The 22803-nt window shown below is 39.1% G+C and overlaps 1 protein-coding gene across 8 annotated transcripts in view; it reads left to right on the forward strand.

Moving 5' to 3' along the window:
- Positions 1-22803, forward strand: part of abi1a (abl-interactor 1a) — a 62643-nt gene that overhangs the window by 22520 nt on the left and 17320 nt on the right. For 5 of the 8 annotated variants that reach the window (XM_030122850.1, XM_030122852.1, XM_030122857.1 and 2 more), the window contains exons 3-6: positions 9535-9711; positions 14694-14708; positions 15314-15417; positions 16035-16187. In XM_030122850.1, coding sequence (XP_029978710.1) covers positions 9535-9711; positions 14694-14708; positions 15314-15417; positions 16035-16187 — 449 coding nt within the window. The remainder of the gene's footprint in view (positions 1-9534; positions 9712-14693; positions 14709-15313; positions 15418-16034; positions 16188-22803) is intronic. The other 3 variants (XM_030122851.1, XM_030122854.1, XM_030122856.1) reach the window with 1 other exon arrangement.

Consider the following 22803-nt stretch of genomic DNA (forward strand, 5'->3'; position numbering starts at 1 on the left):
TGCGGTTAATGAACAGCTGGCTCTCAACACAAAACTTGAGGCTCCAGAGTCAAGCACAAACTTTGTACAGCACACAAGCAGCTGCAAATCTTATATATCAGAACTATTCGTAGTCTCTGATGTGATATGTACTCCATCTGATATTAAAAAAAAACTAAACAAAAGCAAAAAAACAAAACTTGATTAATAAAAGACTATTCAGGTTAATTGATAATGAGAATAATGTTCTTTGTGTTTTTATCTTGAGAGCTTTTCAATCATCTCTGAAGTGTTTAATGATGTTGGTACAGCTTTTTTTGGCACCACTTTCCTCCCTGAGTAGCTAATGGCAGTCAGTAGGAGGGAGATTGAATAGCTTACAATTTGGAATGGAAGGCAGTTTTTACTCTTGCTGAAACCAGAATGCTCAGCCACCAGCAAAATGTAACAGTTCAGTCATTGGTATTGACAGCCCTGTTGAGCCCTTTAGTACCCTTTGGATCTGCAGCACGTACAGTATGTTTACTTTATTGATTACCCTATTATTAATGTGACTTTCAGCAGTGCTACACTTTTAGCTTGTTATTTCCTGAATGCATGGCATAGCAATGCTAGAGAGGAGCATGTCTGTGTGTTAGTAACTCTGTCCTACATGAATAGATGTTAAATTTGAGCAAGTGATGATGTGAAATGATAGTTATTGGCGGTGTTCAGTGAATCATCAGCTCCTGTGCTATGTGGCGACTTCCCCTTATGCTCTTCCTTCTGTGCTTCCTTCAGAGCATCATCGTCCTTGTCATCCAAACATTCTTTCCCATTTAACCACCCTCTGCAATTACATCCAATCTGCACCTCTGTTCTGCGGAACTCCAGTGTAAGAGTAATACAGGCAATTATCTGATGCAAACAAAGCTTGATTAAGAAATGATTACTTCCCCACTGCTTAAAAAGGCTGCAGCAGAGATTCAGCTTTAAGTGTTTGCTGTCTCTTTTGTTGTCTAGCTCAGAGTCTGGTCATTGCATAGGCACACATTCAGCTTGTATGTAAACTCGAGAACATGGTCCAGTGTAACAGAACGCTGTCTTGGCTGCAGCCCAATAGTTAGATTGGCAAAAGTCAGCCGAGGTGTTTCCATATGTGCTGTGTTAGCAAACAAAGCGTCGACCTTGGCATGCTGTCCTGACTCTTTAAGAGAATATTTTTTTTTCCCTCTGGGTGAGTGGGAGAGTCTATTTCTCTAAGGTTTTACACATGTCCACTCCTCGCAACCTCCGCTTCTGGCTCCATCACACCACACATGGGTTGTTAGACTTACTAGAAGGATCCAGTTTTTAAGGGATATTTAACAAGAAGCTGCCAAACTGAGAACTCCCCGTTGCGCATTTGACCTCACAATTTGGCTCGGAGTACAGATGGGAGCTCCGACATGCTCTGTGTTGCACTAAATACATAGATATTACAGTCCCAGCAAAGGGCCTTTGGACAACTGTTTGACTCCACAGATGACAGGCTTCAGATGTGCTGGCTTTAATAACGCTGAGAAACAGAGCAGACAAAGAGGCGTTTGCTCTGCCTCGACAGCCGTTTTGGCTCTGCATGCAGTTGGGAGTGTTGGATTGCAGTGCTCCTGACTAGGCAGGACACTGTGAAAGACAGAAATCAGGGAGTTCCTGCAGCCTAGAGGTTGAGGCATGTGACTGGACGTTTACTGGTGCAAATCTAGGACAACATGCCTGAGGGCCGTATTCACTGTTAGTCTGGCCCCCTAGCAGGTCACAAGATCAACTTGAGACTGACAAGGCAAGAGTTGAAAATAATATACATTCATGTAACATAATCAGAATGGGTTGACTCAATGTTTTTTTTGTTTTTTTTTATAAAATGTCCTCCTAATATCAGCTAGGTCAGCAGTGAACATTTGAAACAATATTTGGTTGGGTGGTAAAAGAATAAGAAACAGTTTTTCATTTTCAAGGCCTTTAAATGTTTTTCAAATACAGAAATGTTTCTACACTGCAGCAAATGTCATACCAAGTTTCAAAGAAGGCTTTGGAAATGTAAAAAAAAAAAAAAAAAAAAAAAAAAAAAAGCCTTACTCAAGCAGCTGTATTTTGATCTCGAAAGACTGCTTTACATATATCAAAATTTTACCATGTTCCTTCTTTAGGAACATTCCCCAGCTTCCCCACCTTTGGAATAACTAACTTTTCCACCTTAAGGACCAGGGTCTAAATTAAGTTCTGAGTATTTTATTTTACCCCCACAAATGTTCCTGCTTAGTGATAAAACTTTCTGATTGTTAAGGAACTTTGAGGTTGTGCTTACAGTGCTGAACATGTGATCAGCCAATACAGCCACCATGTTTATTTATAGTTTTATATACAGTTTTCCTTTGACTCATCACCTTGGAGTTATTAAAGAAGCATAGATGATAGATGGACCAAAAGTTAATTCCAGGTCTTATTGAACATTTCTACTGAGGACAAAGTCTAGGAGCAAGAACGCCACATAAAAACTGCCCTTACTTTTCCACACATCAGTTGACTAATTTGATAATTTGTAGTCTTTAGACCACAGTGGAAATGCAGACAACCAATGGTTTCAAGCTACCTGTTAATTCCTGGAACTATATATTCCATGACTTAAAGCTCTATGTACATAGGATGAAAATACGACATTATAGCAACAGTCATAGCTTTATTTCAAAGGTTTACCACACAAACATGTTTAGAGCCACTGCCACAGACCACGTCAAAAATGCAAATCTACTAAAGAATCTACAGACAAAGTAGTGTTACTGTGACTTAATTCCCACCATTTCTTGTCAGTTTCAGTCATCTCTAACTGTCCTAACAAGTAATTACAACATCAAGTGCCATCGATTCTATTCTCCCGTCTGCTCCTCTGAAAATGAAATGATCCTTTGCTTTCAATTCCCCTCATTTTGCTGCCATTTGCTTCAGTATAACCAAAGGCACATTTGCCAGTTTGCGAGGAATGATGCAACAAAAGCCACAAGATCGCCTAGGCCTAATAATTGAGCTGAATTTCATTTAACAGCCTTTACATCCACATTCCAGCCTTACATGTTCAAGACTCTTCTGAGTAAATTACTGTACTTCCCACAGGAAATATGGGCATGGCTACAGTATAGAAGCAGGCCAAATGGGTTGAAAGAAGGTGGGTACAACCTAAAAAGTGAACTTCAGCACTTGCTCTACTTTAACACAGAAGAGCTGCTGGAACCCACAGAGCATCACAAATTGCTTAAATCTACTCTCAGGGGTAAACATGGGTAGCGATGGTAGCGTGAAGTGGGGCTGTGCCCAGAAAGACCACATGCCTTTAGCGTTTACTGGAAAAATAACATTTAAAAAGATAAGATGTTCGTGTCCTCGTCAGGCTGTCTTCACCTGTTAGCAGCTCTGACCATTGCGATAAATCATCTTGCACAGTAAGCCTGAAATTGAGGTTCAAATGTCTTTAACAGACGTGTGCCTCATAGTCATTATCTCCTTGTAATACCACAGAACAAGAACGTCCAATTCCAAGACTGCTGTAAAGACTAGCTTATCTTAGCCTTCAGCCAGAAATGTCCTTTAATGAAACCCTCTGCGATGTCTTATTTCATAATCATGCGTAGTTCTGGTTTTAGATTTTACATGCCAATAGAAATAGTGCATGGCCTTATGTTCCTGGACAGCTCAATATTGGAGCTGAGTCCTCTTCAGTGTTGTGTGTGGTATCTCTGAAGAACAGGAAGATATGCCTCAGCCAGTTTGCTCAAATGTTTTTTTTAATCTTATAATCATCTACAGTTGAACTCTATCATTAGCCATTGGCACATTTGTCTGTGTTGGTAAGCCGCACATGCAAACAGACACATTGGTATGAAGGGTGTGTTTGTCTAGTAGTAGGCTTTTCCCTATGTTGTGTGTAAGCTTTCAGCTAAACATCACTACGCCTACAGTACATGCTGTGCAGCCTTTCCCTTTTTTTTTTTTTTTTTTTTTTTTTTTTTTGTGTTTGTGCATAGCTGGCATTTTATAGAGGATATCATCCTGCGGCCAGTCTGCCAAAGAGCTGAAAAGGCTGTTTTTTTCTCTCCAACGTGTGTTGAAGTGAAACCAGCTGTTTCTATTTTCTATATCAAAGTTTGGAGACATAGTTTTTTTTTGTCTTTTCTTACCACACTCGCCAGCACAGCATGTGTTTCTGTGTTTATCTAGTGGGAAGTTGTCAAGTTACGTTTGCACAAGGCTTCAAAATTCCAGTCCAGGCCCTTTGATTGGCTCTGCCACTGGACTGAGAGATTTATGCCCCTCTACTGATGTGGTGTGGATACATTCTGTCACAGTCTGACCTGTTTCCCAAATGCTTCAGCCCTACCCAACTCCCCCTCACCTCCAAGAAGCTTGGCCTTCTGAAAATGGCTGGTTTATTCAGTCCAGTCTCACACAATGGTAATAAAGTGATGAGCCTACTCACTAATGTGGACATAGACTGATTAATAAGCTGTAATAAGCTCTTTTATGAACAGGAAAACTTGTTTCTAATAGTGGTTGATGGCTAATATTAAGCTTTGTCACTTTACAACACAAATAGGGATATATTTTTAAAGTAGTTTGATTTTGAGTTATGAATTAATTCATCAGTACGTAAAGATGTTTTGTGATGTTGAGTTGAGTGATATCCATGTATATACATATAATAATGATAATATATTCAAACTATTTTCATTATATTAGCTTTTAGAAATCCACTCCCAGGTACTAACCACAGGTTTTACCCATTTGGAAAAACCAAAAGTTTAGTTGAGATTAGGGTCACATGGTTAACTACCATTACTACACAATGGCTTAGTAACCAACATTTCAAATGAAACCACAATATTTTTGTGCCCAACTAAAATGGTATGGAAAAGGAAGACTTGTGCATACCATCACCTTCTTTTACTAATAACATATGGGTAATTAGACTTATCGTCCATTCATTCAAAACTCTAAACACTAAAGAGCAAGAAATTGTCAGCAGACTGCCTTTTTAAGCTTTATACGCATAACCTTATAAGACCTTCTGAGCCCTTTACTCGTCTAAAAGCAATCCCAGACTGGTGAGCTTTTGTAAGCAAAACATTGGTATTCAGTTACATGTAGTCATATCATTAGATTTCTGGGCATTGTAGTACAAACATTTAAAATAGCTGACCTTCTGTCCCTCTTTGGATTGGAAAGCTTTCCAATACACACAAGAAGTGTCTGGATTTAAAAGAAATAAATCAATCATAAATATTTAGGCACTTGTTGCTACTAACAACACAACAAGAATCTCTCATTGTGGAAACCACTGTGCTGACTCACTCCCATCCCAGAACTGGAGGAAGTCTTCTACTCCAAAGTGGTCTTTACTGGACTTTTTTTTTCCCCGTCTGGCTTCAATGTGTGGATGACTATGACACCATTGGCAACAGTTACAAAGTATGAGCTAAACCCTCAAACCAGTCGTAATGACGAGTCACACTTACCCAAGTGTGGAATGAACAAGATGAAGAAGACATGGGTGGGAAGAAGAGCAAAGGATAAGGGAGGTGATGGTGGAAAGGCACAGCAATGGCAAGGAAGCTAGCAAGAAGAGGGATGCTTAAATCTTAAAAGCCTGTAGCTGATGGATAAGCCAAACAACTGAGCCAAAACTTTTCAGTGTTCTGGGAAAAGACCACAGGCTTAAAGCATGTGTGGAACAGATGTGAAGCATCTACCTTCTACTTTTTAAATACCCAAGAGATTGACCAGTGGGAACAAGTAAGCACCTTTAGTGCCAGGTGAAAAGTCAGTTGAGGCCGTGGGCAGTGCTGAGATTGAACCTCTCTACTGATTTAGCCAAAAGAGGTCAAACCACAATGTATGACAGAGCCACAAATACCCTGGGTCATCTGCGAAGTAGCCAAACGCTCATGGCAGGGTGCAGGTGCATAGATGTTTCTAAAAATGCCCATTTTGACTTTACCCCACTGTCTGCTCTTGTGCAACACTAGCCTATTTTCTCGTCATACAGGAAGGAGTTGAACGCCATGTCGCCTTCTCACTTCCCCCCCTTTGCCAGCTGCAATACTGTTTGTCCACATGCTGTACTCTGATAAGGAGACCATGTTCAGCAAAGACCACATATATTCCAAGTTTAGAATGAACATGAGGAGGAGTTTCTTTCAGAGGTTTCAGTGGAACTTTCCTCTTTTGGAGCTGAAAACACTTACTTCCTCATAGTATCTTATGACAACGATGTCCCATGTCCATGAATTTACAGCATCTTTAAAGGGACAGGGTCATGATAAGGTGAAATGAGGCCAAGAGTTTTTTTTGGGGGTGAGAACTGTGGAGCTAATTCCCCCTCCTTTTATTCCTTCTGCAACTTCATTTCTTCCCATCAAATAGAAGCCAACCAGACTGATTAGGTTTTGCCCCAGGTGTTTTCAGACCATCGTAATGGCAGTTTGGGCATTATCTCGGAGCAGTCTTCTCCATCTATTACCTCACATGCCATCCTGGTGGAGCTGTTGCACACTGGAGTTTTAACTGGGGCTTCTGCTGATATGGAACATTCACATATTTTTTTTGTTCGCAGAATTTTTTTTTTCTTGCATGTTCTTGCAGTGCAGTTCAGGAAAAATTAGAAAAGATGGCATTAGTCAGCACTGTCATCGCTCTTAATTCAAACAGACATAACAGGGCATTGGAACAGAGCGGATGTTTCCCTTTGTATCAGGAGCCTCTGTGGGAGCAATTATGTATGAGCAGCTTTGCCTGTTATTAAATATTGATTGCTCTTTTGCTCTTTTTTTTTTATTTTGTAATTTTGAGAAATCCGTTTTCTTATCCCCTTGCGTGTCCTGAAGTAAATCTGCTTTGCATCATTCTTTACAGAGACAGGAGTTCATTGTAGGCTCCCAGGCCTTTATCTCATTTACGTTGCCATTTATAACTTGATATTTTCCAGAGATGTCAACCTGACTGTGCTACAAATAAGTCTACCAGTGTTGTTGATTCTCTCAACTCTGGGATGAGTGATACTTGAGAGCTAACTCAGCCATATAGTGGAACAGTGCAGAATAAAGAGACACAGCTCAGTCCAGCTCCAGATCCCTGAGGCATGAAAGGAATCCTCTGTTGGCACTGGTCGCTGACTCCTTCCCCCTATGTAAGAGACCATCGTTTTACTGGTCTGCCCGCACAAGACATTGCACTCTTTCATCTTTGAGGAAGGGCAGCTGGTCCTGGACTATTCTGTTCTTAGTGGGAGCGTAAAGCAGAGTAGATCTATAGAAGGTCTGACAGTGGTGTTTGAATGTAATGGTCCTTGTAATGGCTTTAATAGACTGACACATATAACGAAGATCTACGCTGAGGCTTTTTTAAATTAGTGATGCAGAATAAAACAGACATAGTGTGATGATTGAAGATGCAGTGCAACACCATTTTTAAAATGCAGTCATCTTGGGCAAGCGGCAGATAAGTGCAGGCCAGATTTCCACTACGTTTGCAAATTAAAATGTTGCACAGGCACTTTTGCCAAATTCAAAGATGCATGAAATGTCTATCCCCATATATTTAAGCCCGGAAGTGAAACACACTGATGTAATCAAGCTTATTACATCTTTTCACACTACCTCTGAAATGTTCTGGTTAGATCAGTGACGTTGCAGTGTGTGGCATCATGCTCCCTGGAACACATTTCTGGAACACAGTTGGAGCTGAGAGTGGCCAGTAGCAAAACATGTTGGTACTAATGTTGTGGGAAAATAATAGTTCAAAGGATAAAAATCACTCCTACAGGTTTTACATTGATGTTCAGCTCATTTATTCATTTGAGTTTGATGTTCAGTGGTTTTTGTTTATTACTTTGAATTCATAGATGTTCAGTTCCACACTTATCCAGTGTTATATTTTCAGACATACACAATGTGTTTTCATTGCCAGACATTTTTGGAATAAAGCAGGAATGATATCAGCCAATTAAGTTGCCATCAATTTTTCCTTGCTCCAAACTGTCACTATTATATTAGACTTAAAAGATACAACTAATGGTTGACCAACATCCAACACAAAAGTGTGTTCCAAGCACTTAGTTTGGTGAAAAGATGGTAAAATGTTTAGATGAATATTTCAGGTTCTATTTATTCCTTTCCTATTCTATGATGTGTCACTGAAGGCTAATGTTAGGTGATAATGTTGTTTTACCTAAAAATATGGTCTAATTTTCCTTAAAAATGTCATCATCTATTGTCGTTGTTGATAAGTTTGTCTGTTTCACTGTGGTTATAGAGCTGATGTCCTGCCCATAGTGGTTGTGCCCCATGGAACCTTATTTCAGAAACTCTGTCCACAGTGTGTTCAGAGTTGCTGAAAATGTCTTGGCAGCTTCATAATGACCAGACTTGTAATAGTTTTCACTTGTTTTAATAGTTTTTCACATCTCTCTCAAAGAATGTGGTGAAATTAGCTGAGGAATTGTCATTTTGATGACATATATCCCATGCAATGAAAGATGCAGTCCACTGAGCTAGGCCACACAAAACTATAAACTACTTCACTATCTTTACAACAAACAGCAACTTTCTTGCCTTGTAAAATTGTCTTGTAAATTGACAAACATGTGTAAATGGTGATACAGTTCAAACAGGATAAAAAGGTTATTTCTCACCATATTTTTTCCAAAGTTATATCCTATGGGGCACATCAAGAAGGGTAAGATTTCAGTTCTCTGTGCAACTTGAACATTGCAGTACGAAATTATCCTTTTGGCCTGACAAAGTTAAGCCTCCCACCACAAACATTAACATTAGAAGTAAATGGCTGCCACGTGAATAGGGTTCATATGGCTCAAGCAAACATCACGGTTATTAAAAAGACGATTTATAATCAACACTACGCAAAGGTTTCCTGTACAGCCTCAAGTAATTAGTTTTTATGAAGGACACAGGTTAATTAATTTTACATAGGTGTAATTTCAGATAGAAAAATGTCTTCGTCTCCAGAATCATAAGTCATGCATCATATTTTCCTGTCGGTATTTTGCACATGAAGGCCCAAAAGAGGCGTTTACCTGATAATATTGTAATGAATATTATTAAGTGTGCAGTAGACTTACTCTTCTAATATATGGAGGCAGTTTTCATAATATCACCTTCCATTTGGATTATCTCTTAATTCCATCATACTTTGCAGAATTCACTCATTACATCCAGGTTCAGGGTCAGCAGAGTCATTCTCAGTATTAATTTATGAAGCCTGCCATGCCCAGAGCCACATGCTTTAGTCATTATTCTGTGCAGGACTCAGTTTGTACCACAATCGATTTTATTAGTGTGTACTGGCCTTGTAAAAAGATTAAGACCTCCGTGATGAAAAGCACAGCCTGGTGATTTAATTAAACCTTCTTAAGCTTCTGTATGACGAGTTCATCGAATCCCAGAGCTCCTCGTTGTATTGCCTGTCTCAGTATTTTCATTTTGGCATCAATCAACATACTTTCTCCTGTCTTCACCATGTCATTTACAGACGGTGGACATCCATAAAGAGAAGGTGGCCAGGCGGGAGATCGGCATCCTGACCACCAACAAGAACACATCGAGGACCCATAAGATCATAGCGCCAGCTAACATGGAGCGGCCGGTCAGGTACATCAGGAAGCCCATTGACTACACTGTACTGGACGATGTTGGCCATGGTGTTAAGGTGAGTTTTTGTGTTGTTTCGCCTTTGTCCTCTTGCTTAAAACCTCTCTGATTTCCCCCCACATTCAGTCCATTATGTCTTCTCCTGTTCCTCCACTCTCTAGGTTTGCTCTCTATCTAATTTTCTTCCCTCCCCCTCCTCCTTTCTTTCTTTCGCCAAGAGGTATTCCTATCTGCCTCATTCTGCTTTCACTCATTTTCTCGCTCACACTCCCGTCTCTGTGCTTTTCTCTTTCATCTTCAGTAAAGCACCCCTTCTGACCCTACAGGAATATCTTTCAGTGTGGGTTGGTGGGAACGGGTTGGGGGTGGAGATGAACTGAAAAGCGATTACATCATGTATAGCACTCAGAAAACAGCTCTATTCTTGTAGGGTTGTAAAACAAAAAACAAAAAAAGGCAAGCAGACTCAAATTTGTGGGACATTTTAAAGGCACTTAGGCCCAGGCAACCCTTATAATCTGCTTCTCCACTTTCTCTAAAACCTTTATGTAGGATTGACATTAGAATTAGACTTGTTTCTATTATCTGAAAGACTGGTAAGAGGCGGATTTCGACTCGTTGAGCTAAAGCAAATGGAAAGTTTATGTGGCATATTCACTTCCTGCCTTGACATTAGGGCTCACTTTGTGGGGGTCAGTGGGTTGTCCCAACAGTAGCGGTAATGACATCATTTCCTGATGGCTATGGGCATTTGTGCATTCTCCTGCAATCCTCCATCCCATCAATCAACCAATCAATTGCAGCTGTCACACAAATTGGATTAGAGGCCCGCCATTAGCGTCCTGTGGTGTTAGAGGCATTGATAAGGAAGGATAAAAGCCATTGTGCCACTCTTGATTTTTCTGCTTGGGATTTACGTCTAGTCCCTCTATGGCGTCACGGTCACTGCGATGTGAAATACATTATTTGGATGTTTTCATCCACTGTGATCAACATGATGCACTGACAACTGGATGAAAACTTCTTATTCTATATATGTTTTATATCAAAGCAAGTACAGCATTTTAGAATGTATTGTATGTTGAGACATATCTGTTAACAGCACATATTATTTCCTTTGTCTTATCTCTACACAGACAGCAGGTTTAGGGAGAGTTATCACTAATTAGCACTGGTTAGCTCTTAACCTGTTAAGCCCTGGATAATTTGTTTTCTAGTCAGAATAATTTAAATGTAACATAAAGAATAGATTACCCAATAGCAGATGACAGCCTTATTCGTATGAAACCAAGTTATGATCAGAAAACAGCGAAGGTAAGACTAAATTTGCAATCACCGTGTTTTAATGCAACCTTTATATTTGCTCCTCTTTGGCTTGTTCATTGAGTTTTAACTGTAGAGAAATAATACTTGATCTGCTCAGTGTTAGCTTAGTGGTGCAAAGGTTGTCCCATTGGTCTTTTATTTTATGAAATTATTCATACCGGGGGCAGCCGAGGTTTAAGAAGCTGCAGGTTCAGCATGAAGGCTTACATTTGCGTTGTTATTCTAGGTGCAGGTTGGTTCTCCATTCCTAAGCTAATGGTTGCTAGGGTTACACACTGGTCCTGATGTAGATCGGCAGAAGAGAGGCATTGAAAAAGAATGAAGAAGAATGAGCCTAAGGAATTTTATTGAAAATTCAGTATGTATCAGTTTATCGTGGTTGACATCATGGATGTATGTAACAGAGGCAGCTGTTGGCATAGAAATGGAGTTAGCAAACATCAGCAAACCACCAGCACAAAACAGACGTCAACTTAAACTCAACATAAGGACATGAGCATGTGCAAATGCATTGACTGCAAAATTTAAAAGGTTTTAACTGGATTAAAAGTCCCTTAAATCAACATTTCAAAAGTCTTAAAATGCTAAGACAATCAAAGTGTGATTTTCTTTGATATTTTGTGGTAATTTAAATTCATTATGCCTTAATATCAATAAAGTTTTATATGATTTTTTTTTTTTTTTTTTTTTAAATATGTATAGCATTGTTTCCACATTATTGTCATGCAGATCAGCATAGTAGAACCAACAACAGCCTCAAATATGTCATAGGTTGAAATAGTCTTTCCTTTTTCCGTAGTGTTAGTTCTTAAAAACACATCTTAAATTTGAATTTGAGAGTCGTTTAAGTCTGAAAAACTGTAATTTAACCTGCAGAAGCCCTGGCACTAACTGCTTTCAGGGACATACAAAGGTCTCCAAAAGTACAAGTTAAGGTGTTAAACTTTTAGCGCAACACACGTGCATTCATGTATTCATTTACATAAGATCCATGTGAATGTGTTTGTATTTTTTGTATGAGATAAGATAGGAGATGCAGAGAATTAGGACATCTCTACACAGTTACGCTATGATGTAAAATTGTAGACACTAAACCGCTACATGAACGCTTAGAGGCCGTTTGATGCATCTATTTTAAGACTAACACTACACATTACACAGTGGATTTGCTTCTTTAAGTGTCATTTATAAATGCTTCATTTAGGTATAGCAAACGTGATGCGAAACACACACCCACACACCAGCTTCCACACACCAATCCCACATCAATCTCCTCCTCGTCTATGCATGTCACAGCCCACAGAACCAATCAATACCCGACGTCAATACTCCATATTAATTCATATAGGAAGCCGTGTTAGCTGGACTTGTGCAGAATATCTATAGCCATGGTTTACTTACTGACCAGAATCAATACTTTAATGGGAGTTTAAATCATGTCTATTGCCTCGAGTTGACTGTGACACTCCCTGGCCTAAATGTTGAATTATTTTTATGGCCTCGCACAGCTTTTCATACAGTTAAGACACCATAGCTGGCGCCGTTACACAAAGGGGAATCCTCATGTAATGCTCACATACATTATTGAATAGAGGCTGTTTTCACATCAAACGGAGACGTAAAGAATAAAGGAATGTAGAAAAAGGAAGCAACAGAATTCATTAAGCTGCCTTGAGTGGTTTTACAGCATATTGAAACGTAGCCCACATCGCATCACCAGAGTCTTGGGGTGTTCCTTTATCTCAAGGCATGCTGGCCATGACATGAGGCTTTTTAGCATTAGTACCAATGATGAGATTTATTCTTGCAGTCAGCTGATGCTTTAATCTAGTCAACGGGGCTTTCAGGAATCCAGAGGCGGCAATGTCAGGTGTTACTTCAGAAGTTAGATTACAATCCGATGATACCGTGTGTTACGTCAGTTATGAGTTCACAGGATTAGTTCAGAGAAATTTTGGCATTATTCCTTGTCACATTGATTAAATCAGTGATGCAGGTTGATAGGAGTGTATCCTTGACCAGTGTCCCAGCCTCAGGAAGAGTTTGTCCTCTGCATACTAAATGTTGACCCCACAGACCCGCCCTGCTCCGACAGACTGCACCGCTCGACTTTTTTCCTTTCCTTTTTTTTTTTTTTTACTCCAGCTAAGCCTTTTTGGACTTCATAATGACCTTAATCTGAACCTGCCTGTCCATAATTTAACTTGGAACTGACTGAAGTATTTATGCACTGACCGTCTGGTGTGTGTGTGTGTCTGTGTGTGTGTGTGTGTGTGTGCGTCTCCACCACAAATACAGAGATACACAATTTGCCAAGAAGATAAGACCGGGGCAGTAGTAGACCTTGGCATTTCTAGCATGACCTAGATAGTAAAATGAATCTCGTCTGGTGCTGATAACCCAGAGGGAGTGAAAGCTGAACGTGAAATTTACCATTTACCGAGGGAGGTTTTTTTTTTGTTTGTTTTAAAAGAGGAAAATATTATTTCATATGGACCTGTGGCACAATTTTGTTTTTTTGTTTTTTTTCAGTGGTTTCATCTGCTCTTTCTCTTGTGCTTTTTGTGACGCTACAATGCTCTCTGCAAAGGCCACTGGGGACAATGCATTATATATGAGCCACTTGACTCTGCAGTTGTCAAACTGCAGATCAACCTTCCTGCTATGATGGCTTTATTCTCTTTGACACCAGCCCACACAAGAACCGCTAGGGCACATTTTATTGCTGTTAGTGATATAATAATGGTGTTAAAACGAAAATTTATGTATTTATGTAATGTAACATGAGAAGTGTTTCACAAATGCGTGGATGCAGAGGGGCAGGGTGTATATATTTTTCTGTATCTTAATCATCATGAATCATGTGTAAAATGATTCATAAATGAGGGTGGATTAGTCATTCATTCACTGTAATGTACCAGCATGCAACCTGGTCTTGCTAGCATCATCGGAGATCAGGAAAAGTGATGCAAACTGTTATAAAATAGAGCAGAAGAGCTACTGAGTAGTGACTTGATTCTCATTTGAAAATTTTGAAACAAAAGATTTTTTTTTAGTTTTCCTGGTCAGAAAAAACATTTATATAGAACTTGATTTCCTTCCTTCCTCTGTAAAATTAAAAATAAACTGTTTTTGACAGAGTATATTTTCTATAGTGTGCTCCTTTTAGTACCTCACATCTCTCCATTCTCCTGTTGTGCACAGCTGACTGCATCAGACCTCTGTCTATTTTCTTGTTCTTAGAGAAAAGACAATAAGTAAAAACAAAATCAAGCTCTTTATAAATGTTGTATCTGTGAAAAAGGTGAGCACCCCGGAAAGCCACAGTATAGTCCGCACCCTGTTCAGTGTTGACATTTGTAACACACCTGTAGTGATATCCAAAGGTACATCTTTTTATTTGTTTGGGGACTGTTTGCAAAGACAAAATCAGCCGTTATTGTTTATAGACAGGTGCTGTGATATTAGACCTCAGATTTCACTTTGGCTGTAGTGCAGGGTGTAGTAAAGAACACAGGCAGTAGCTACACTCTGTTTTACTGTGGCAGTGCTGACCTAGTGTCTTATCATGTCTTTACCCAGTATCGGTAGAGTCAGAAATCATTTTTCTCTTGTTCGCTTGTGCTTTTACTTCTGCTGATCCGTTAAGAGATGGCCATTTTGACATACACTCTTTCTCTCTCCTCTCTGTGTTTTTTCTTCGCCCACACTAAGTGGCTAAAAGCCAAGGTAAGTCAATTTGTCACATGACCCATTTCTCTAAAATGTATTATTGATAGACGTGTCCACCTCCTTTTCACAGTGAAACCCTTTACATGTGATTCTTGTTGTCATTTCCCATAATATTTCCCATTAACTGTACTTGTAGTCCTCTTAGGCTCTGTTACACCCACCCTGTCAAAGTAGTACATGTGTACATGTTGTCAGTTACTTTACATGTTGTGTAGTTGTCCATACATGTTTTGTAGCTCATTTAAAATTCTCGTAGGCTTCCCAGATGAAGATAAATTGATAAATGAGGTATTACTAAAAAGCTGGATTTCCCATACTGCAAATCCAGATGTTGTATAACTTCAGAGAAGCCTTGTTGAAACAACGCAGAGGTTTGTAACCTGCAATCGGCAGCAAACACTCTGTGACTGAGTTAAATACACACTACAGTGGTGTTACATAACCCTGCAAATATTGCACACCAGATGTGTGTAAGTACATATGTGTATACTGTTGAAAGATTACATCTGGGCAGCCTATAGCATAACATCATAGAAATGGCATTCATATACTGTCATTGAAGTCATTTGTGTGTAAAATCAGTGTCTTTTTTCTAACCACAGCAACATGGGAACAATCAGTCAATCAGAGGAGGAACGTTATCGAGGACCAATCCGCCGACACAGAAGCCACCAAGCCCTCCCATGTCAGGGCGTGGCACACTCGGGTAAGATTTCCATTTTAGTCACCACGAAAGGGAACGCTAATCCTCTAATTATCAAACTCAAAATGAAAAACGCAGGGCTCTTGTGTGGGCGTTCAAAGAACATGCAGTTAGTGTGCATTTCACATTTAATTTTATTATTTTTTCAGCCATTTATGCCTTTTGATCACGTTGCTGTTGAGTGAAATAGCACCAAGCTTGCTACCCCTGAGCATTACTTTCAAGTGGGGTTTTGATTGTTGTTCCTCTCTTTTTGTTTTGCTGCTGTATGTGCACATGAGATGTTATTAAACTGGTAATGCAGCCACAGAAAAATGGGGAAAAAATATCTAGGACGTTAGCTGTGTTCGTATCTTTTACTTTCACGTCTGTCAACGTCTAATGCACAGCAGCGGTCCGTGACACTAATCAGATATTAATTCCAAGAGTCAACTGTGATGTAGTGACACAGTGTAGCACACATCACTGCTGCCCTGCATCCAGCTGGGTAAACTGATAGTGATTCACAACGATCAAGTCAACACTCACAGTTGCGATATCAGAAATTGCTCAGAATTATGACCATTTTCCTTCATGATTATTTACTTTTTTTGTTTTTTTTTGTCCCCATGCTGCTACAGACGCAACACGCCCTACAAGACCCTGGAGCCGGTGAAACCGCCCACGGTGCCCAATGACTATATGACCAGTCCTGCCCGACTAGGTAGCCAGCACGGCCAGCAGCACAGCCCCGGACGCACAGCATCCCTGAACCAGAGGCAACGCACACACAGGTGGGTGCCCTGAAGACCTAAACATGCATACTTCATTTCTTATTCAGTTGAAATGCAAATAGTGTATGGTCACGTTTCCACCCTTAGTAGCCAAAACTCTGATCCCATGAACTACGAAGTTCCTTCAGACTTGGTTGTCTTTGTTTCCACTGTGGTTGAAAGACCCACAAAGGTTAGGCAAATTAGTACTGCATGGAAAAAGCACTTTTTACACTTCATTTATGTGCAGGATGATACAACAAACTTGTGTGTGAGACCCGGACATTGTGGTCAATCCTTCCATCACATGCTTTCCTCTAGAATTTGGTGATTAAGTAATATTAATTAAAATGTTTTTCAATGTCAAAGTGTTTGATAAATACTCAGTGTAATTTCAGAGCTTTGATGGCGGCTGGATGCCTGATATGATCAGTAAACTTCAGCAAAATTGTTTCTTCAAAAATGTTCAATGTACAAATCAGTCAGCAGAAGAATATTTTATCATGGCACTGATTGATACTATCACAATTTGACTGCATTGCCAAGGCCTACTTTGTTCTGTAACTCCATGATAATGCGTCAGAGAACAAGGAAGAACAACCCCAACTTTTACAAAAGAGTGTCTGAAATAAAATGCTGCAAGTACTGGCTGACTTGAAAGCCCAACTCCCAGTTCCAGAACTATCAGAAAGTATTACACCCCAGACAGGGACTTTTTTGTAGGGGGTAAAATAACTGTAATTTTAGACCCCGGTCTCTGTGGTGGAAATGTTTTTTTTTTTTTTTCAAAGACTTCCAGCTTCTGGGGAAAGATCCTGTGGTAGAAACACAGCTTATGTGATGCTTTTTAGTTACTTTATGTAGAATTAGAGCTACTGCTACTTAAAATCATGTCACGATTGTCTGCATTTACTTAACATAACAAAACAAAAACTAAAAAGCAGTAAGAGCACCAGAGGATGGAAAGATTACACATGCAACACAATAGTACTAGACTGCACAACACTAAGGGGAAATGCTTTCAAACACAATTACATCAGTTTGATATCATAATCCAAACTGAGTATGACCTCATCAGTTTGATACCAGCCAGACACTGTTGCCCCCTGCTGATACAGCTACGACAAAGACAGCAGTGAGCCCAGCTAATTTGATGGTTAAAAGGCTCCCTCTCTACGATGTTAATCAGCTGTGCTTTTAATGGTGAGGCAGGTACTTTATACTCTAAACCAGGGGTGTCAAACTCATTTTCTTTCAGGGGCCACATTCAGCCCAATGTGATCTCAAGTGGGTGGGACCGGTAAAATAATTACATAGTGGCCTATAAATAACGAGCATTCCAAAATTTTCTCTTTGTTTTAGTGCAAAAAAATAACATTAAATGATGAAAATATTCACATTTACAAGCTATCCAAACAAAAAAGATGTGAATAACCTGAAAAAACTGAGATTTCTTAAGCAAAATAAGAGCAATTTTAACAACATTATGCCTCAGCTTATCAGTTATACATGTGTATTACAGATCTACAGAGGCACAAAACATTTAGTAACAGGCAGAATATTGTTAAAATTGCACTTAATTTTCTGAAGACATTCCAGGTTATTCATATTTATTCGGGTCATTCAGAGTTTATTGTTAAAGGACAGTTTGATAATGTAAACATTTTCACAACTGAATGTTATTCTTGCACTGAAACAAGGAGAAAATTTGGAATTGTCATCCTTTATAGGCATAATGTAATTTTGTTTTCACATTAAACCAGTCATCATTTATAGGTTAATAGTATTTTACTCAAGATCACATTGTTCTGTATATGGCCCCTGAACTAACATGAGTTTGACACCCTTGACTGTTAATATCTTCAGTGTAATTTTTGCACTTTGCAAATTTATCCCACAGGCCGTACTGGAACCTTTGGCGGCCTGATTTTGGCCCACAGGCCGCATGTTTGACACCCCTGCTGTAACCATTGTTTTTTCAACATCCACTAATAAAATTAATGTTGAGACCACACCTGGAAACACGAGGCTCTCCGTAATGTGAGAAAAGCATCTCTCCAAAACCATTAGCCCCAGTACGTCAGAGTTATAATCTCTTCATTTAGTTCAGCAGCTTACAGCACTTTCACACCTCTTCCTCTCCTCCACTACGTTAAATCGAGCATTTGTCTTCCAAAGCTTGGAGGCTTTCTTACAGCAGCCTGAATCACTCTGATATTAATATCTGTAAAAGCCTCTAATGTAAAGTGCTGTTTGAAAAGTCAACTGCAGCATCCAAACCCTTGAATCCAACTCTCAAGGACTGTTACCCAGAAATTCTCATGCAGAGAAGGAGCTTTCATCAAATTTGAGTTATGAGTGAGTGAAGTTGCCTCATTAGCTAAAAAGCCTGTTATGCTGACTGCGATGCTCATAAATATTACACAACTTGTATTTTTCTTCCACTCACACAGCCTCTCTTTTAGGGCTCACGTATGTTTACACAAACCTGCTCTTTCATACAGTTACCCTCGGCACCCTTGACTCTCACTGGTAAACTTCCACATCTATGCTACGGGGTTTTGTTCTCCTTTTTGTAATTAGCAGCTCACTCCATCGTGGAGGAACAGGAGACGAAATGGACAGCATCAGTCTTACCATGTGTGGTTCAAAGCTGCCCTAATGTCCCTTTAACAAACTAAAGTACCCAGCCTCCCTCGGCTAATATTGCTGTGGCATCGCTATTTGATTATACAGGCTCGAAGTCAGCCGTGCTTATTCAGCTCATCAGTCTCTGCCATCCTCAGCTGAGCTCTAAATTCAATATAGTGTGTCCCCGTTGTTATCTAATTTCTCTTTATAGCAAAGATTGCAGTTTTGGTTTAGAAAACGAGCCTTTTGCAGCCATGTAGCATACTCATACCAACTTTTTATGCTAGCTTTTTAACCCTTTAACCCCTGATGTTTCTGTGGTGAGTGCTCTGAATGTATGATTTATTTTAAATATTCCTAAAATTTCAATCATTTGCTCAATAGGAAAATGTTCAAAACCTGTTGATAGAATAGACCTTGTTCTCTCCATAGATGTCTGAGCATGCTCAGTGCACACCCCGCCGCCTGAGGAATGGGGGGTAAAACTCAGAGCAGTGAGTGAGACTGACTTGCAATGAAAATAGATGGTTTGGACTTTTTTTTTTTTTACACCATTTTCCTTGTCGTTTTTTGTTTTTACTGTTGTTTGCAGTGTTGTGGTGATTTTCCTTTATTTTTTTTTTTTTACTGTGTTTTTACTGAGTTTTGTCCGTGTAACTGTTTTTTGGAGTTCAACCAAGTAGCAAAAAGCAGCTGGACTGATTTAAAAAAAAAAAAACAACCCAAAACAAAAACTAATGGACCAAAATTCAAATACCTGCTGTTCCAGCTCACATTCTGAGTGCCTTATTTAGTAAAAACCTGTAAAGCTTTTATTCCTCTCTTTGTCTTTTTCTGTTATTCCACCCTGTTTTAACCCTAAAACACACAGTAAAAAAAAAAAAAACACTGAATAAAAGGAACACAAGCACATACTCACAGCAGCTTTTATGGCACTGAAAGAGACGCAAATTCACAGCAGCACGCTTTATTAAAATAATGTCTCGGGGGTTAAAGGGTTAAGCCTGCTTGATTTGAGGAAAATCTATAATGTGTGAAAATATTGTTCAGTGATTTATATATGACTTGTGATAAATAGAGAATTGAGCTTCGACACCAGTTAATCAGAGTGTAGTTGATATTTGGAGCTTAATCTGATCAGCTGTGTGATGTGAATGTACTGTATGTTCGATATGTACTCTGCTACATCTGATCAGTCCAATGTGCACAGTCGGAATGTGAATGCATGGCACGTGTAAATAAGTTGATTTTTCCTCAATCATTATCTAAATGTTTGTGTCTGTATGCCTCACTGGAAGCACTCTGCCAGATCAAGGGTGAATGTTTCCATCCATATTTCCACTATCGGTGCGTTATCCCCCCTGAAGAACCTCAACCTCTGAACTGCAGCTACCTTAACTTCCGGACTATAAGTCGCTACTTTTTTCACACGCTTTGAACCCTGCGGCTTAAACAATAATGCTGCTAATTCACCATCAATCAAACGCACTCACTAAATTCTTCAGATCAGTCATTTTGTGCATCTGTCCTCATCATGGAAAAGACACAAAGAAATGCTTATGAGGCAGCTTTCAAGTTAAAGGCAGTCGATCTGGCTGTCGAAGAAGGACATAGAGCTGCTGCACGTAAGCTTGGCATCAGTGAATCAATGGTGAGACGTTGGAGACATTAGCGTGCGGCTTATATTCAGGTGCCCTCCATAGTCCAGAAATTACGGTATATCCTAAAAATTACAAGTTTAGACAGAGACGCATATCTTTTAATAAACCATATTCTTTAGTAGGGATTTAGTCCTTTTAATACAACAAAAAACCTCCACATTCACACATTTCACAGCATCAACTTCTCACCCAATGCTAGTTTGTAAACAACCCTTAATGGTTTCATCCTATGTTCCTTTTGTCTTGTTTGCATTCTTTTCCATTACAACCTTTGTCAAATGCTATTTTTTTATGAGCAGAAGGAGAGAGGGTTTATTATAGTTCTGTTCTTTACTTCTGATAGTTTCTTGTTTTGCAAAAAAAAATAATTGATGATGATTTAATATTTATTTTACTTTTTACATTTTTTCAACAGAACATATTTAAAAACAAGGATTAACTAAACACTAAACATTCCAGGTAACTTTTCCAGATCGCGTGAACGTTAGTAGAGGGTGTCTGGCAGATCTGGTTTGGCAAGACTATGTTTATATTACAGTGATGATGAAACTGTGTGTTTTCTGTTCTAGAACAACAGAAGCCATTGTCTGGTTCAAACGAAGAAAAAAAAAAAAATGCTTGTTATTAAACTGCATAAGTAGTAATTTCCATCATCACCTTCCCAAAATAATTCCCTAAATCATTCCTAAATTTTGTCACATTTTTCTGGAGACACTAAAAACTTAACCAGAAATTGAGTATTAGTATTAGTACCAGTATTGAGTAACTCTCAGTACAACACTGTCGTGATATGTTGTTGATATGCTGTTGTCCTTTAATAGTGATATCACAGTACAGCAATTTTGCAAATTTCATGATATATAATGATGTGTGTGTGTGTGTGTGTGTGTGTGTGCATGTGTGTGTGTGACTGAAGAAGTAAATAATACACCTGGAAAGACAAAAAGTAGGAACTGTTTTACTATTTAATTTGCTGCATCGTAGTGTCAGTTTCACAGAGTTTGAAAACTGAAAAGATGCAACATGCAAAACAGTCTTCTTCCGCACATCTTCTATGTCCATAGAAGCAGTGAATCTGAGTCAAACTAGCAGGAGAATCGGCTCAGACTGCATGCATGTTTTTAGAAGAAAAAAAAAAAACAGATTGTAGGAGCAAGTATAATATATCTCACATTATACAGTAGAAACTGTGCTCTGGATGTTGTTCCCCTCCTACTCAGTCCTATTTGTGTGTATTGGGAGACTAACTATCTTATCATCTCCCCTACATTTCAATCACTAAACTTGGAAGACATAACTCAAGAGCTCCATGCTTACTCTACATCAATAAGTAGATGTTAATTTAATAGGAAATGAAATATAATATCTCCTGAGCTAATAAGGGCTGTAAGGTGTGTCTTTCCCAGCACAACGTGATTAATACAGTTCAAATAAAGACCTTGAAATGGTAAGATTACATTCTACAATATCAGGTTTTCTTTCGAATCTGAATTGTCGTCAGCACCATGTATGGGCGGGACCAAATGTAAATACTACAACATACCTTATTACTTCATTATCAGTAGACTGGCACAAAATACTGATATTTTCATTGAAACCCACAGCACCCTGGGACATGGAAATTGTAGCCCGCGTGTGTTAAAGACACATTAAGCTAGGACTCTACACTTTTTGTGCATAGTTTAGTCTCATTAATTCAAATAACATAAAAACTGACACCACAATTTGGGAATAAATACATAAATCCTGTGTTTTTATGTTCCTTTTAATGGGGTATTTTTCTTCTTTAGTTACACAGGCTTGGTGATGTATCATAGATGATTGTCATGCAGCATCATGATATCACCGTTACCATTGGCAACGCGGTGGCAGCAGGGTTTTATCCTTCTGTTATAAGGCTTAGGTGCAGCATCCAAGTCATTTTGGCCACCACTTAAACCAAATGAAGGTAATAAATCCATGATATATAATGGTGTGTGACTTAAAAAATAAATAATACGCCTGGAAAGACAAAAGATGCAAAAAGGTGAAAAGATGCAACGTTCTTCCACACATCTTCTGTGTCATCATTCTAAGAAGCAGGTGAATCTGAGTCAAACTAGCAGGAGAATCAGTTCAGACTGTATGCATATTTTAAGAAAAATGCAGATTTTAGGAGCAAGTACAATATATTCAGTTCGATTCAATTGTATTTGTAGAGCCTTATATCACAACAAAGTTACCTCACAGGGCTTTACAGAATTAGTTGGATATGAAAACAAACAACAGTCAAATAAACAGCAAATGAAGGAAATGGATTAATGTCCCGGGCATCCCCTGTCCTTAGACCCTCCTTCTCAGCAAGA

The sequence above is a fragment of the Sphaeramia orbicularis genome, chromosome 20, assembly GCF_902148855.1.
Source record: "Sphaeramia orbicularis chromosome 20, fSphaOr1.1, whole genome shotgun sequence".
Lineage (NCBI taxonomy): Eukaryota > Metazoa > Chordata > Actinopteri > Kurtiformes > Apogonidae > Sphaeramia > Sphaeramia orbicularis.